This window comes from Hyaena hyaena, unplaced genomic scaffold (assembly GCF_003009895.1).
Source record: "Hyaena hyaena isolate Hyena2069 unplaced genomic scaffold, ASM300989v1 scaffold_425, whole genome shotgun sequence".
NCBI lineage: Eukaryota > Metazoa > Chordata > Mammalia > Carnivora > Hyaenidae > Hyaena > Hyaena hyaena.
In genome coordinates, this window is record NW_024081052.1 from 1366088 (window position 1) to 1383005 (window position 16918).

The window sequence follows — 16918 nt, forward strand, 5'->3', positions numbered from 1 at the left end:
AAAAAAGAATTCCATTCCCAGCCTTAGGTACTATATTGGACATGGGGAGTGTCCAGTGAGCTCTTCTGCGTCTCAGGGCTATGCTAGTTGTTTGTTGGTATTTATTGGATGTGTGCTCTGATTCCTGTCTTCAAGGAACTTACAATTTAGTAGTAGAAATCAGACTTACATGGGTGAAAACAATCATAAGCCATATAAGAGATAGTTAAAGGCAAGTAAGAATGAAGTCCAGTGTCACAACACATGCCTCTGATAGCACCTTGTTTCTTCCTGCCATGAGGCACTTGGAGCCTGAATTGGACAAGCCCAATGAAGGAAAGGGAGCCGGTGTTCATCTCTGCTGCTCACCTCCTAGTGAAGGTGGGAGGGGTCCTCTTGAGGAGGGTCCACAGAGCCCTGTGCCAGCAAGTGCGGCCTGCTCAGAATGATCATGGAGAGTCTACCAGATACCAGGCACAGTGTTCCAATTATTTGACAAGCTATAGCACTTAGGTCCTAGTCTAGGCCCTTTATCTTTCAGGAGAAGAAACTGAGGTACAGAAATTTAAGTAATTTGCCCAGAATCACATAGCTAGAAGTCTCTAGGGCTCTCTAGTGCCAAAGTACATGCCCTTTACAACTGTGCTTTCTTATCTCATTGTAGAGGCAGTGGACAGGAAAAAATATAGAGTAGTGTCATCTTGGAAGGTGATCTAGGGCTTCTCTGACTTTCCTTCAGAAGCACCTTCAACCTGCTCATGGAGTCTGGTTCAAAGGCACTTTGGTGACTCCATACAGAGACAAACACTGGATATAAGAATATTCTTGTCTGAGGTTTCCAAGCCTGGCTGTTATCAAAATCACCCAAGGAGCTTTAAAAATACAGAATCCTTGGGGCACCTGGGTGGCTCAGTTGGTTAAGCATCTGACTTCAGCTCAGGTCATGATCTCACAGCTGGTGAGTTCAAGCTCCGCGTCCAGCTCTGTGCTGGCAGCTCAGAGCCTGGAGCCTGCTTCAGATTCTGTGTCTCCCTCTCTCTCTGCCCCTCCCCAACTTATGCTCTGTTTCTGTCTCTCTGTCTCTGTCTCTCTCTCTCTCAAAAATAAATAAATATTAAAAAAATTTTTTTTTTAAATACAGGCTTTAGGGCCCCAGAAAAGATTCAGATTTAGCAGGCCCAGGGTGAGACCTGGTGATCTGCATTTTCGTAAAGGCCCCTGTGGAAGCACCAAGTGTTAGCACAGACCTGGTGCCCAGGTCCTATCTGTTCATGGCACCACTTCCAGAACCCTCCATGAAGACTTCTAGCTCCCACTAGTTTATGCAGGGGCTTTGCTTTGTTGTGATAGCAGGGCTCTGCTGCCAAGGCCATGTTCTAGAGCTGCACACTCCAATAGTGTAGAAGAAGAAAGGTAATATGTCTGTGAGCTGCAGGAGGGAGTGTCCGGTTATTCTTGGGAAGAAGGATGCTCATATTTGGAGAGCACCTGCTACAAAGGCCAGTCTGGCAGTCTTACTCCTTCATAGTAGACACTCCTTCCGGAGCCTCTTATTTTTTTTAATCTTTTTAAAAAAATGTTTATTTATTTATTTTTGAGAGAGAGAGAGCATGGGCATAAGCAGGGGAGGGGCAGAGAGATAGAGAGAGAAACACAGAATCCAAAGCAGGTTCCAGGCTCTGAGCTGTCAGCAGAGAGCCTGACACAGGACTCAAACTCACCAACTGTGAGATCATGACCTGAATGGAAGAACGCTTAGCCGAGTCACCCGGGTGCCCCTCAGCCTCTTAACGCACATGTACTCTATGTCCCTGCACGTTATCCCAAAAAGATTCCCCACCTCAGAGCCTTGTAACCTTTTTACAAGTTCCATTGAGCATGGTTATCTAGATTCCTAACACATGGCAAGTTCACTTCAGTTAAATTAAAAATAAAGGACGGAAGCCCATTGATAGCAGTAAGAAATTGCCACTAGCCAGATAGCATTTTTTCCTCAATGGTGCAGTAGTGGCAATAATTATAGTTCAAATGTATTGGACATTTACCACGGTTCAAGTACTATGCTAAGCTTTATATATATATTTAAAATATAAATATATTTTATATATTATATTTTTTATATAAAAAATAAATAAAAAATAAATATATAAAAAATATATTAAAAAAATATAAATAAAATATATATATACACACACACACACACATAGATACATATACATATGTGTATGATCTCGTAAATCATATACATATATGCTTTATATATACATATACATATATGTATGATCTCGTAATCTTCTCAACTCCCAATTGTTATACCGTTTTAACATAGAAATAAACTGAGGCTCAGAGGGGATAAATCGTCACTTGCCCAAGGTCCCTCAGTCAACCCAAATCTTTTCTGACTCTGAGACAACATGAGAAAAATATAAAAAGCAGACATGGACCCCAAGGCATTTAGGAGCTGTTTCGCTCTAAGGATCACAAATCCAAAGGATCACAGCTCAGTGTGATTGAAGTCACCACAGTGATGACAGTGACGACTGTGAGTCAAGAATAGGCTGTTAGCAGTCAGACTTTATATGAAGAGACAGTAAAGCCAGTGTTACATATTTCAAAGGCTTCTGTCTAAAATGGGCCACAAGTACTTTGAAGTGTGAGAATAAGCATCATATATGTAGTTGCCCTTATTCCCCTCAATTCCAGATTTCTGAGCATACTCGAGGCGAAGCAGAGTTACAAGCATTAGTCTTTCCCACACTTTCATGGTTGAAGATACTTCCTCACTAACTTCTTCATCTCATGGTTATTTGCATTGTTTTAGCTACAGGAACTAAAACTCCCAAGCCAGCAGAAAATTTTCATTCTGGACCTGTTCAGGACTCGGAATATTGCCACAATAACCATTATGTCTTTGCTGCTGTGGTAAGTAACACGTGATCTAAAAATGTGACATGCAGCACCATAAGTATACAATTGATTTTCTTTAATCCACAAGGAATGTCAGAGCATGGCCCAAGTCTTCCTGGGACAAAACAAACATGATAGAATTCTAAGTCATTTGGAAATGCCGTCATTCAATTCACAGAACTGGATGCTGAAAAAAAGCCACAGGGAATAATATTTAGGTCTGCATTCCTGTGGCCCTCATGGAAAGGGTCCTCCCCTCCTAAAGTAATTGAGATTAAAACCAATAATGTTCCTGGTGCCTGAGACTGAGAGGTAATTCAGCTCCTGCTTCTCCAAGCTAGACTGGCACCTGAGCAGTGATGTTAGAACATCCCCACTGCCTGCACTGAACTTCGGATAAGTTTTTCACATTTGCCCATAGCAAACTACTGAGTGATATTCAGGCATAGAAATAATGACTTTGTAGACTGTATTTAATGATGTATCTACCAAGAAGTAAGGAAGGAGAAAAAGAAAAAGAACCTGCCTACTGGACAATGGCAACACAAGAAATTGTAGGCTCAGAGACTGCAGAGAGTCTATTTTTAGGGCCATCCTGCTTTACAGTTAGAAGAGATCAATGACAGAGTTATGCCCCTTGATTCAGCAAGTGTGTCCTAAGCACATGGCTTTCCTCATTCTAGACCTTCTGACTTCAATGTCAGCGTATGTCATTGGTGCAAATGTATCTTGAGGACTGCTGAGCCAGTGATAAACTAGTCACTAGTTTCGCCTACACTGTACTTATTATCAAATGTGACCATTGCAAAAATTCCTAGAGTGATAAAGTTCAGTTTTTTCTTTTGTTTTACATTAGCCTTTGTGCTACACAACCCAGTAGAATATGCATGAAAAGATCCAACAGTGTTCCCGAAAACATTTTTCAGATATCCTCTGCTTTTTGGTCATGTCAAAAATAAGCAAATCTCTGCACAAAGAAGTCTGCAAAGGGCAATTAATTTTTGCACAGCAAAGCTTCACAGTTATGTGGAAATTCACTGTAATGATGGGATATGCAGTGTGTACCCTGTGATACTTTGAACAATTATGGTGTTTTCATTCTTTTCCCCAAAGTGAGTTCTAATAAAATGATAGGAATTTACCATGAGTGAATCCCACAATAGTACCTATGTATCTTTGTTTTTCTGTTTGGTAAGATTTAAATGCGGATTTTATGTTTACTGATGTGACTGACAATCTTTCTTCAAGTTATGGTTTCTTCAAATTATGGTTGTAAGGGAATGAGGACATACACAAGCTGTTCAGAAAATATTGAAATTTGAAATTAGACCAGGGTAGGTATTGTTGAATGTTGGTATATCTAGACTAAGGCTGTCCAATAGAACTTTCCACAGTGGTGAAAACGTTTTATGTCTGAGCTGTCCATTTTAGCAGCTACTAGCCCTATGTGGCTATTAAGAGGGTTGACATGTGCCTAGTGTTACTGAATAATGGAATTTTTAATTTTATTTCATTTCAATTTATTTACTTTTAAATAGCCATATGTGGCTAGTGGCTACTTGTAGAACAGAAGGATCTGGACAGTTACTTGACAATTATGGAATTATTGAGTGGTTCAGACCACCCTCTCATCACTTTTGTGTTTTTCTATTTTCTTTCAGGATGCTTACCTCAGTGGGCTACTTTGCTCTGTCTCTCAATGCTCCTAATTTACATGGAGATGCCTACTTGAACTGTTTCCTCTCTGCCTTGATTGAAGTTCCAGCTTATGTTACAGCCTGGCTCCTACTGCGAACTCTGCCCAGACGCTATATCATAGCTGGAGTACTGTTCTTGGGAGGAGGTGTGCTTCTCTTAATTCAGCTGGTACCTGCAGGTAAGCAGTTGACCAATATTAAGAGCTTACTAGAAAAGAGCCACACCTTGACTAAACTAATCGTTCGTCACTGTGCCCTGTTTATGTAGCCTTTAGATCATAAGTTCTTCATAAGTCAACCAGACACGCAGTAGCCAACTACATAATTTCCTGTGCTCACAACAACCCCCCTCAAATGGGAGTCACCCTTAGAGAATCAGAAGTCAATGCGAGGAAGACTGATGTTGTCGGTCATCCCCTTGGTACTTTTATGTGAGGCGCATATTCCAGTGTCATAGTTTGTAGCACATGCCAGGTCCAGTGTAAGTCAGTGAATTTTTTAAAAGATTTTATTTTATTATTTTATTTTATTTTATTTTATTTTATTTTATTTATTATTTTGAAAGAGAAAAAGAGAAAGAATATGAGCTAGGGGAGAGGGGCAAAGAGAGAGAGAGAGAGAGAGAGAGAGAGAATCCCAAGCAGGCACCACGCTGTCAGTACAAAGCCCAATGTGGGGCTTGATTCCACAACCCCCAGGTCATGACCTGAGCCGAAATCAAGAGTTGGACACTCCACCAACTGAGTCACCCAGGTACCCCTTAAGATTTTATTTAAAAAATTTTTTAATGTTTATTTATTTTTCACACACACACACACGAGTGGAGGAGGGTGAGAGAGAGAGAGGGAGACACAGAATCCAAAGCAGGCTCCAGGCTCTGAGCTGTCAGCACAGAGCCCGACATGGGGCTCAAATCCACAACCATGAGATCATGATCTGAGCTAAAGTCAGACACTTAACCAACTGAGCCTTCCAGGTGCCCCTTATTTTTAAATTATATCTACCCTCAACGTGGGTCTTGAACTTACAACCCCAAGATCAAGAGCTGCATGCTCTTCTGACTTAGCTTGCCAGGCACCCCTAAGCCAGTGATTTTTATGGTATATAATCTTTAAGTTTTTAAAGAGCACATGAGGACATTTGCTTCTTTTTCCTCTTTATAGCTAACTTTCTCATATTATTAAAATGTTGTCAATAGAACATTAACATATAGTATTATACATAGAAATATGTATTTCTTAATAATAATTAACAGGATAAAAAGGATTGGTCCTTCCTTTCAAGGATTAAACTTAACTATATTAGTGTGCTAACAACTTACTCTGAAACTGTTGCTACAAATAAAAATGGACAAAGGTCACTGAAGGAATAAATGATCCAGAATAACAGTAGAGCAAAACAGGAAGCAACCTGTCGGTCTCCACCTTTATTGGTGTCTAATTATTAAGACATTTGAGGGATTCAGTTGGTTGAATATCTGACTCTTGATTTTAGCTCAGGTCATGATCTCAGGGTCATAAAATTGAGCCCCATGCTGGGATCCGCACTGGAGGGGGAAAAAGTGTTACTTGAGAAATATCTTTATACTATAAAAACAACTCCCAAACAAGTAAAAAAGACAATAAAAACAACTAAGTTAAGAAAGTCTCACTTCTAAAACCACCTATAATGAGGGAGCGTGGGGCAAGCTGAGGGCAAAGTACAGGCTAACAGTACCCCAACCCCATGGGTGGGATATGTGTGATATTCCTCAGACACTCCTGGCTACCCAAGAACAAAGGGAAAGGGTTTAAGTGCTTGCTATGGTGATGAGGAAGCTAAGGCAAATGAAAATATAGATTCCCTTACTGCCTACAGCCCATTGACAAGTCCTTGAAACAGGCAGAGTGACCTTCCTCTAGGAGCTCAGCTGCCTTGATGATGACACTTTGCTAGACGCAAAAGGGAATCTTGGCTCAACATTATCCTGACCCCTTCAGGGTCCTGTAAGTCTACTTTAACATATAAAAACTCCCTTGAGGTGCCTGGGTGGCTCAGTCGGTTAAGCATCCAACTTCAGCTCAGGTCACGAACTCGTGGCTCCTAAGTTCGATCCCCGCATCAGGCTCTGTGCCAGGAGCCTGCTTTGGATTCTTTCTCCATCTCTCTCTCCTCCTCCCCTGCTCATACCCTGTCTCTCTCTATCTCTCAAAAATAAATAAACATTAAAAATTTTTAAAAATTTCTTTGGAAACTTCCTTTATCTCGATTCCTCCAAGATACATGCTGGCAATCATACTGCAAGCTCATGGCCCCCTGACATACATCTGAAGGATACTAAACTGTAACAAATGGCTTGTTTTCCTAACAACACTCAGCCTCTCAAGGTTCTGGAAAGCTTGCCTCCAAAATTCCTGAGACACTCTATCCCTAACCCCCTTCCAATCTGAGGGTATATAACTAGCCACTACTCACGACCCCAGGGTAGCTCTTTCTGCCCATAGGTCCTGTCCCCATGCTTTAATAAAATCACCTTTTTGTACCAAAGATGCCTTCAAGAATACTTTCTTGGCTGTCAGCTCCGAACCCCACACCATCACCGCAACCCCCATCACTCTATTTACACTGGGTCTCTTTTCCAGATTACAACTTCTTGTCCATTGGCCTGGCAATGTTAGGAAAGTTCGGGATCACCTCTGCTTTCTCCATGCTGTATGTCTTCACTGCAGAGCTGTACCCCACCCTGGTCAGGAACATGGCTGTGGGAGTCACATCCATGGCCTCCAGAGTGGGCAGCATCATTGCTCCCTACTTCGTTTACCTCGGTGAGATGCATCTTGTCAATTTGTTCTTTTTTCTAAATATAAAGGAATAGATTTTTCATTGTGAAAAATGCAAACAGCGTAAAAAGTACTGGAAAAAGTACAAGTTTACCTCTTCTCTGTCTGGCAGCCCAAACTGCAGCCCTATAACTAAAAGGAGCTAATTTTTTTGAAAGTGTGGAAAGTAGAATTTATTGATAATTTCTGACTATCAATGCTTAAATCTCTCTAGTATATAGAAAGATTTACATATACTCTCTCTCTCTCTCTCTATATATATATATATACTCTACTATACAGTAGATACATTTTATAGATTGTAAAGATAGAATTTACACCAACAAAATATAAACTCTAGACATTTCATATAACTTTTTGATTTTTTAAAAAATAGTTTATTGTCAGGTTGGTTTCCATATAACACCCAGAGCTCATCCCAACAAGTGCCCTCCTCCATGCCCATCACCCCCCTTCCCCTCACCCCAAAAACCAAAAGACATCAGTTTGTTCTCAGCATTCAAGAGTCTCTCATGGTTTTCCTCCCTCCCTCTCCCCAACTATTTTTCCCCTTCTTCTCTCCCATGGTCCTCTGTTAAGTTCCTCCTAATCCACCTATACGTATATGGTATCTGTCCTTCTCTGCCTGAAAAAGGAGCTAATATTAACACTTCGGTGAATAGCCCTTCAGACGTCTTGTATTACAAAACACACACACACACACACATATGTATACACATACACATATACACACACAATAAAATTAAACACATAAGGGAAATTATATATACTGCTTCACAACTTTTTAACTTAACATCGTATCACAGTAACTTTGCTTATTAATATATAAAGCTCTTAACTTCTTTTTAGTTAGTGTAGAGTCTTCTAATGTATGTATGTATACACATAATTTGTTTAACTAGGCTCAATGGATGGACATTGAGGCCATTTCCAGGTTTTTGTTATTACAAATAACACTACAGTGAACATTCCCCTATGCCCCCTATGACTCTTTGTTCATTTAATTACATACATTTGGATTTATGTATTGTTGGAGTGATTTAAATTTTCCACAGATATTGCAAAACTGGCCTCTAAATATTGTGCTAAATTACAACTATTGTATATGAGAGTGCCTGTTTCTCCATATCCTCACTAACAATGGGGTTATCCAATTTTTAAATCATTGAAAATCTGTTATCTGAAAAATGGATATCATTGTTGCTTTCATTTCTATTTCTTTAATTATAAATAAGGTTGAGCATTTTTTCATATCATTGACATTGCATGTATTTTTCAGTGACCTGACTGTTCATGTCTCTTGCTCATCTTTCAAATGCTTTATATTTGATTTGTAAGAGCTCTTTGTATTTGAAAGAATCCAGCTCTTTGTATATACACTGTAAATATTTTTCCTAGTTTATCCTTCACTTTTAACTTAATGATTTTTTTTGTAATGCAGGAAATTTTAGTTTTTATATAATCAAATTTCTCAATCCGGAATAAAACCACAGAGGGGCTTCAGTGGGTTGTTCAGTGGATGTAGGATCTGGCCCTCCAAGTCAGACCCCCAATCGGGACTCTGATGGTGAGAGATGTCAATATACCTCCTTATTCTTCCTAGTCATGCATTGGCTACATACTGGTTAACACACACACACACACACACACACACCATATATTAATCCTCAGGAAAGGTACATCCTAAATCTTTACAGAGAACGTGAAACATTTTCTTATCTTAAATGTATTCTGCACAACTGCCCTGAACATCACCTAAGAAAGCACATTATTATACAGAACAGTGTCGTTTCTCCTTTCTTCCTCCCTATGCTTTCAGACCATGCTCACTTGGTCCACAGGGTGGACCACTGGTACATAAGAAACAGAGGAGTCCAAGACAGAGCTTTCTATTCCACAGTAGCTACTCCTGTTAGTGACAAAGACACCTTGCAAAAGATTCAAGTTTAACATTTCCTGTCAAATAAAATTGAATGTGTTGTTCTTCTGTAATCTCTGTATGCAGAAGGGAAGCAAGATGAGGATCTATTATTCTCCTGTCCAAGAAATGCCTGATAAAGAAGAGGTGGAATGGTTCATACAATTACATACAAAACCAAGACGTGCAAATGTTGCAAAAAGAAGCCAAAGCCAGATAGAATGCATTCACAGTGATTGACATTTAGTGATTGAAATTGGATGGAACATATTACTTAGGTTTTTTTTCTTTAAGAGTTTCATGGCGGGGCTCCTGGGTGGCTCAGTCAGTTAAGCATCTGGCTTCAGCTCAGGTCACGATCTCACAGTTCATGGGCTCGAACCCTGCGTTGGGCTCTGTGCTGATGGCTCAGAGCCTGGAACCTGTGTTCGGATTCTGTGTCTCCCTCTCTCTCTGACCCTCCCCTGTCACGCTGTCTCTCTCTCTCACTCTCCAAAATAAATGAAACATTAAAAAAAAGAGTTTCAAGGCTCTATGGGTGCCTGGGTGTCTCAGTCAGTTAAGCATCCCACTTCAGCTCAGGTCATGATCTCACGGCTCGTGAGTTCGAGTTCCATCTCAGGTTCTGTGCTGACAGCTCAGAGCCCGGATTCTGCTTAGGATTCTGAGTCTCCCTGTCTCTCTGACTGTACCCCTCTCATGCTCTGTCTCTGTCTCTCAAAACTAAATAAACATTTAAAAAGTCTTTAAAAAAAAAGAGTTTCATCTCTCTTTTGGAGCACCTGGGTGGCTCAATGAGACTGACCCCCACTTCGGGCTCTGAGCTGGCTATGGAACCAACTTAAGATTCTCTCTCCTTCTATCGCTCATGCTCTCTCTCTTAAAAAAGTTTATTATTTTAAACAAAGAGTCTCATGGCTCTTTGGACATAGCTGTCTACTGCAGCCTACTTTGCAGGCACAAGCAAAGATCACTCCAGGCATAATGGCTAGTATCTGTCCCTACAATATCCTTTTTCTCCTTGATGTCCTCTCATCCCTCCACTCAAGTTCATTACACCGTAAAGGGAAAACTTGATAGGCAAAAAGTTCCATCAAAGGAACGTGGGTCACACATGGTTAAATAGTGGCTTAGAGAACACCAACTGGCATGAAAGACCTTATAATAATGCACTGTCACACAGGTAAATGATTACAGAAATCATGAAGGCAATGGCATCTGCCAAAGAGAAACTGTGATTGTGACATTTTACACACATTTTTCCTTCTGACAGTGTTCACATTTAAAACTGCTCTCAAATACCATTGTTCACCATGAGAAAAGGATTCCCAAGAGCATCTGAAGAATCCCTGTATGTAATTGATGTTCTTGTGCCTTACAGGTGCGTACAACAGAGTTCTGCCCTACATCCTCATGGGCAGCCTCACTGTCTTGATCGGAATCATCACCCTCTTTTTCCCTGAAAGTTTTGGGGTCACTCTGCCAGAGACGTTAGACCAGATGCAGAAAGTGAAAGGGTAAGTGGAACTTTAAAAATTGATACCAAAACTCTTCAGAAGGAATAAATACGCAAGAATAGCTAGGAAGTTTCTGAAAGAGAAGGATAGTAAGTGGAGGGTGGCTCTACCAAATAATAGAGCATATTACCAAGCAAAGGTAATTAAAACAGTGTGATCTTGGTGTGGGAATAAAAATCACTGGAATAGAATAGAGTTCAGAATTAAATCCATGAAAATATAGAACTCGGTATATGCTAAAAAGTAGCTATTCAAAATCAGTGAGGAAAATTAGGCTATTCAGTAAAAGGTATTAGAGAATTCAGCTAGCCATGTTGGCTAAATAAAAAACTTGACTCTTACTTCAAAATACATCAAGATAAATTGCAGAAAAATGAAAAATTGAAGTCTAAAAATGTAAAATCATAAATGTGCCAGAAGAAAACATATATTATTATAACCTTAGAGAAGGCCTTTCTGAGCATGATACGAAAAGCAAAGAGACATAAAGGAAAAGATTGCTATCTGATTGTGAAAATGTAGAAATTGTTAGCACAGCAAGAAAAGAAACCATAACTAAAACAAAGGTCAAATCCAGGGGGGAAATATTTGCAACACACAATAGATACGTGGGGCTAAAACAGCTCATACACAAGAAACTCTCAGCAGTCAGTCAGCAAAAGACCGACAACTTGGTAGGAAAACTGGCAAAGGACATCAACAAGCAGTTGACAGAAAAGGACATTTCAATAGCAGATACATACATGAAAAGCAATGCTTGTCCACATTTATAAAGAGATACAAAATAAAACAATTGTGTGTGTGTGTGTGTGTGTGTGTGTGTGTGTATTGACCTGTGAGATTTTTTGAGAATTTTTCCTCCTGTTACCAACTACTTCTGACCCAACTAGGTGTCCTATAATTTAATTCAATTCCAACACTTACCACCCAGAGTTTCCATCAGAACGCACAGGTTTAAGGGCTCGTCCCACAGGACACCCTCTCTTCAGATGCCAGTGATAAATATCAGGTCCCCAGATCATCCACACTTCTATCCAATTTGGCTTTAAAGTTGGGTGTTTCTACAACCCCTGTGCTCAAATTCAATAATTTGCCAGAATGACTCACAGAACCAGGATAACACTTTCCTTACCATTTCAAGTGTATTATAAAGGATACATATGAACAGCTAGATGAAGAGGTGAGGTACAAAGAGGTGCAAAGGGTGAGGTCCAGAAGAGTCCAGGGTACAGGAACCTTCTGTCCCTGAGCAGCTGGGGAGCACTGCTATTTTGGAACATGGATGTGTTAACCAATTCAGAAGCTCTCCGAACCTCAGTGTTTCGAAGGTTTTATGGAGGTTTTATCACATAGGCATGGTCAATAACTAATTCAACCTGTAGCCCCTCTCTTCTCCTTGGAGGTTGGAAATGGGACTGAAAGTTCCAGGCTTCTAATGAAGGCCTAGTCTTTCTGGTGACCAGCCTCCATCCTGAAGCTACCAACCAGCCTACCAATAGTTACCTCATTAGAACAAAAGGAAAGACACTACTGTTACCCCTATCACTCAGGAAATGACAAAGGATTTAGGAGCTCTGTGTCAAGAATAGGGGACAAAAATCAGATATCTTTCTACAATATCACAGATTGGCAAACAATTAAAGATGAGTGGTAGTGTAGTAGAAGTTTAGATTCTAGAGCAAAAGTGTCTGGCTTCAAATCCCGAATCTATTCCGTAAATTAGGGAGAATTACTTAACTTTCACTAAGCCTCAGTATTTGCATCAGTTATACAGGAATAGTTCATGTGGCTGTTTCGGGGTTATGTAAGATAAAGTAACTTTAGCATCAAGCCATGAAATATATTAAGTCTATATGTGAGTAGATTCTGGTCCCTGATGGAACATGTACAGCAAAATGTGTCCCAAACATTGTTTTCTTCTAATGATGGGACCATTTTAATGTCAACTTTAGCTTGCCAAACACTTCATGTTTACCACTTGATCTTTTCCTCAGGGGAATTGTAAAATTATAGAACACAACCTCTAGACTCCTGAGTTATTACTAGAGTTATGTTTATTGACTGGATAAATGTTTTTCAGTGTCACTCTGGCATTTTGAGGAGAAGAGTCTTGAATATTTAAATTTCTTTAGCGCTTATCTTATTTTCAGGTTCAGATTTAGGAAAAACACAAGAGATTCAATGGAGAAAGAAGAAAATCCCAAAGTTCTCGTAACTTCATTCTGACAAAATGTCCACTCCATTTGGTGATCTGAAAAACAGATGCATAAGACTATGAAGAAACCAAAGACTTTCCAGATGAAATGGACCAACTCTAACTATTAACACTAAAATGACTTTGTTGTTGAGAAATGCTTGTCGCATAGCAAACCCCAGCCACTCTTCCAGACAATCCCCTTATTTTTAAAAACAACCCATTCCTAGATAGTCCACCTAATTAATTCAGTGAAGTGGGTTCATAAGATTTTTTTGAAAAATGTGTTGGTCAAGGGCTGGTAAATTCATACAAAGATTAACCCTCTTTTTCAAACATACAAATATTATCCAAATAAAAAGAATGTCCTTGTATCAACAGCTATTAGGTAACAAAAGTATGTGTGTGTATGCGTATAAGTGAACTAGCACATTCAAAATTAGAGTAGTTTTTGAAGTGAACTTGTATATTGCTGGAACTAAATGATTATATGCAGTATTCCTATCCAGAAAATTTTGTACAATCCCTTGGGAGAATTGATGGCAGATATTAATAGTGTTTTACAAGTGAAACACAGTAAGAGACCAAGAAGCCTTGATATGTGGCTCATATGACCTGTTGGCCTTTAAGAAGGAAACCAAGACAGTTCCCTACTAAAATTTCAGTGGCTGTAACTCACAGCCTTTTGAATGGTCCACATTTGTTGTGATCTTTTGGAGCACATGATTAAACTTTCTGTTTCGTAAGACTGACTGAAGAGGTATTTTGCTAGTAAATAGAGAATCAGGAAAGCTACAAACCAGTTAGATTGGTAAAGATGGCTTGTATGCCCCATGGCCGAGAGATATCAGCACCTAGGAAGAAGGCTGTCCAAGTCAACAATTTGGAAAGACTTTTAAAACAGTACTTTCCATTAATAGATTCCTTCCTAAGCATGGTATGCAGCTCTATTCTCTCTCACCAGGAGTGCTTCTGGTTCCACGAATAAGCAGTGTAAAAAATCAAGGCCACTAATGGGGTAAAGTATTACCATAAGCTCAGAAAACAAATGTCAGGTCTCTGTCTCAGCATGTTTTAGGCATGCCGAGATGATAACACAGCGAGGAATTAATCCTGGAGACCGAGGCAACATGCTTTCTCTGAAAGTGACTTCTGTGACCGCAGCACAGTGAAAAGCAACTGAGCATTTAACATCCCCAGCTCTACGGTGTGCTCGTAGAAATAAGCAGCTCTGATTTTTAACATGAAGCTTGGTGACATCATCTCCTAAAAATACTTATCCTGCAAAGTAAATTTTCACTAAATATTTTGTAGAGGAAACTTGATATAACATCTTTCACAAATGGTCCTTATTATTTCAAGTTCCTTATCCTGGACTTTTCTGATTAACCCCGAATTCTTTCTCTTTATTGTCATATTTCAAACAAATATTTTATATCCTCCTGACACACTGATCCTAGCTTTTGATTGTTACTTTAAAATCCACTAGACTATCCTAGAATAGTTTATGTGGTATCATCCACCCAGTGCTTTTGTCTCCCCCGTGGATGCAGTCTGTCTGGATAATCTTTCCACCTACCTTGCTGGGCACTAGGTAGCCTGTCCCACAGACAGCAGATCACACTGTTTCCCAAGAAGCTCTCCTTGAACTTCCTTCCCTCTGGTAGTGGCTGTTCCCTCCTCTGTGTGCCTCATGTACTTATCACCCTTACTCAGTTAGGCTCTTGTCTTATTGCCTCCCAGAGCCTAGGGACCTTACCTGGTTTGTCTTTTTATCCTCTGTAGATCTGTTTAGCATAGTGTTTTCTTGCATTTACCAAGCACTGTTAAATATTCTCATTGAAAAACTTTGTAACTCTAGTTTGGAAAAAATGTTTGATATGTAGACATTAAAAAATGTTAATGCATATATTAAAATGCTCTTAAAGCTATTTCTAAATATAAAAAAATGAGGATTTGATAATTACCTTTTATTGCTCTTTGTACAGGTGCTTTACATTTTCTTTTGAAAATCTGTTTATATAAAGGCAACAAGAACAGAGATGATTATCTCTTTGGTAGTTCAAAGACCAAGTAGATCACTACATGCGCAAATACTATTTGATTAAACTGAAGTTGCATTGCTGATTTTTAGAAACTACTTTTGTTTATTTTTTTAAGTTGGTATATTTATTTTGGAAGAGAGAGAGGCAGAGAGAGAATGAGGGGCCAAGAGATAGAATCTCAAACAGGAAGCTCAGCATGGAGCCCAACTTTGGGTTCAATCCCGCTACCCTGGGATCATGATCTGATTTGATATCAACAGTGGGACACTTAGCTGACTAAGCCACCCAGGCGCCCCTAGAAACTATTTTTAAAGTTAGGTCTACAAAGCACTATCCTGCACTTATGACTAGCAATCTCAGACTGGCAGCCAATCTTACACCACATGTTCTAGAATCTAGTTTCTTGTTTGAATTCTGGTAGCATCCTAAGTAGTCCCTCCTCCTTGATTCCGCTCCTGCCCTCCTTGAATCTATTCTCAGAATAGCAGTGTGAATGATCTAAATAAGATCATGTCTTTCAGCACCTGGGTGGCTCAATCAGTTAAGCATCCGACTCTTGATCTCACCTCATGTCATGATCTCTTGGTGGAAATGTGTAATGGTGGAGCCACTATGGAAAACAATATGGAGGTTTCTCAAAAATTTAAAAATAGAATGACAATATGGTTCAACAATCCAAAATAGTTCAAAGCAGAATCTCAGAGAGCTATTTGCACACTCATGTTCATCACAGCATGATTCACAGTAGCTAAGAACTGGAAGCAACCCAAATGTTCATCAACAAAAGAATAGATGAAGAAAATGTGGTGTGCATGTACAAAGCAACATTATGTAGCCTTAAGAAAAAAAGGAAATCCTGTTGCATGCTATAACATGCATGAATCTGAAGGTCACCATCCTGAGTGAAATAAGCCAGTCACAAAAGGACAAATATTGTATGATTCCACCCATATGAAGTATCTAAAATGTCAAAATCATAGAAACAGAAAGTAGAAAGATGGTTACCAAGAGCAGGGAAATGGAGGAGAGTTAGTGTTTCATGGGTTTCAGTTTCGCAAGATGAAGAAGCTCTAGAGATCTGTTCATAACAAAGTAAATATATGTAATATGACTGAACTGTACACTTACAAATGGTGATGCTGGCAAAATTTAATGTTATGTGTTTTTTTCACCACTATAAAAAAGTTAAGTGTGGATATAGTTAGATAAGTCAATAATGGTGTGTTTTTATGAAAGAATATTATTCGGCCTTTAAAAACAGTATTTAAGAGTTTTTTAAAGTTTTATTTATTTAAGTAATCTCTACACACAGCATGGGGCTCAAACTCATGTCCCTACACTTGATCTTAGCCAAAAGGCAGAGAAGCAATCAAACTCACGTCCCTGAGATCAAGAGTCACATGTTCTCCTAACTGAACCAGCCAGGTGCCCTTAAGAATTAATTTTAATAACATGATAAAGTACTTGTGATATTAAAGTATTAAATATTAAAAAACAGTATACAATAGCATTTACCAAATAGTGAATGCATGCATGAATAAACTATGTTTAAAACACACACACACACACACACACACACACACACACACAAACAACTAGAAGGAAATATCTCAAGGTGTTAACAGTAAGTATGTCTGGATTGGGGATTATAGATGACTTCTGTTTTGGTTTCTTTTTTGTAGTTTTCCATACTTCACAAATGTTTCTTGAATATATCCATTTTGTAATCATAAAGAAGCTAAAAAAGATAAACTTTTATTAAATGTCAACTAAGTGTGAGGTCTCAGGGACCAGAAGTGAAGAACATGAAAACTACAAAATTCTTGCTCATATTGGGCTCTA

General features: G+C 39.2%; 1 protein-coding gene across 2 annotated transcripts in view; it reads left to right on the forward strand.

Annotated features, from left to right (window-relative positions):
* The window catches only part of SLC22A4 (solute carrier family 22 member 4), a 45569-nt gene extending 30720 nt beyond the window's left edge, over window positions 1–14849 (forward strand). The window contains exons 6-10 of one of the 2 annotated variants that reach the window (XM_039252561.1): window positions 2801–2901; window positions 4548–4762; window positions 7205–7387; window positions 10702–10837; window positions 12988–14849. In XM_039252561.1, coding sequence (XP_039108492.1) covers window positions 2801–2901; window positions 4548–4762; window positions 7205–7387; window positions 10702–10837; window positions 12988–13063 — 711 coding nt within the window. In that variant the 3' untranslated portion in view covers window positions 13064–14849. The remainder of the gene's footprint in view (window positions 1–2800; window positions 2902–4547; window positions 4763–7204; window positions 7388–10701; window positions 10838–12987) is intronic. The other variant, XM_039252562.1, reaches the window with a different exon arrangement.
* Window positions 14850–16918: the final 2069 nt, after the last annotated feature.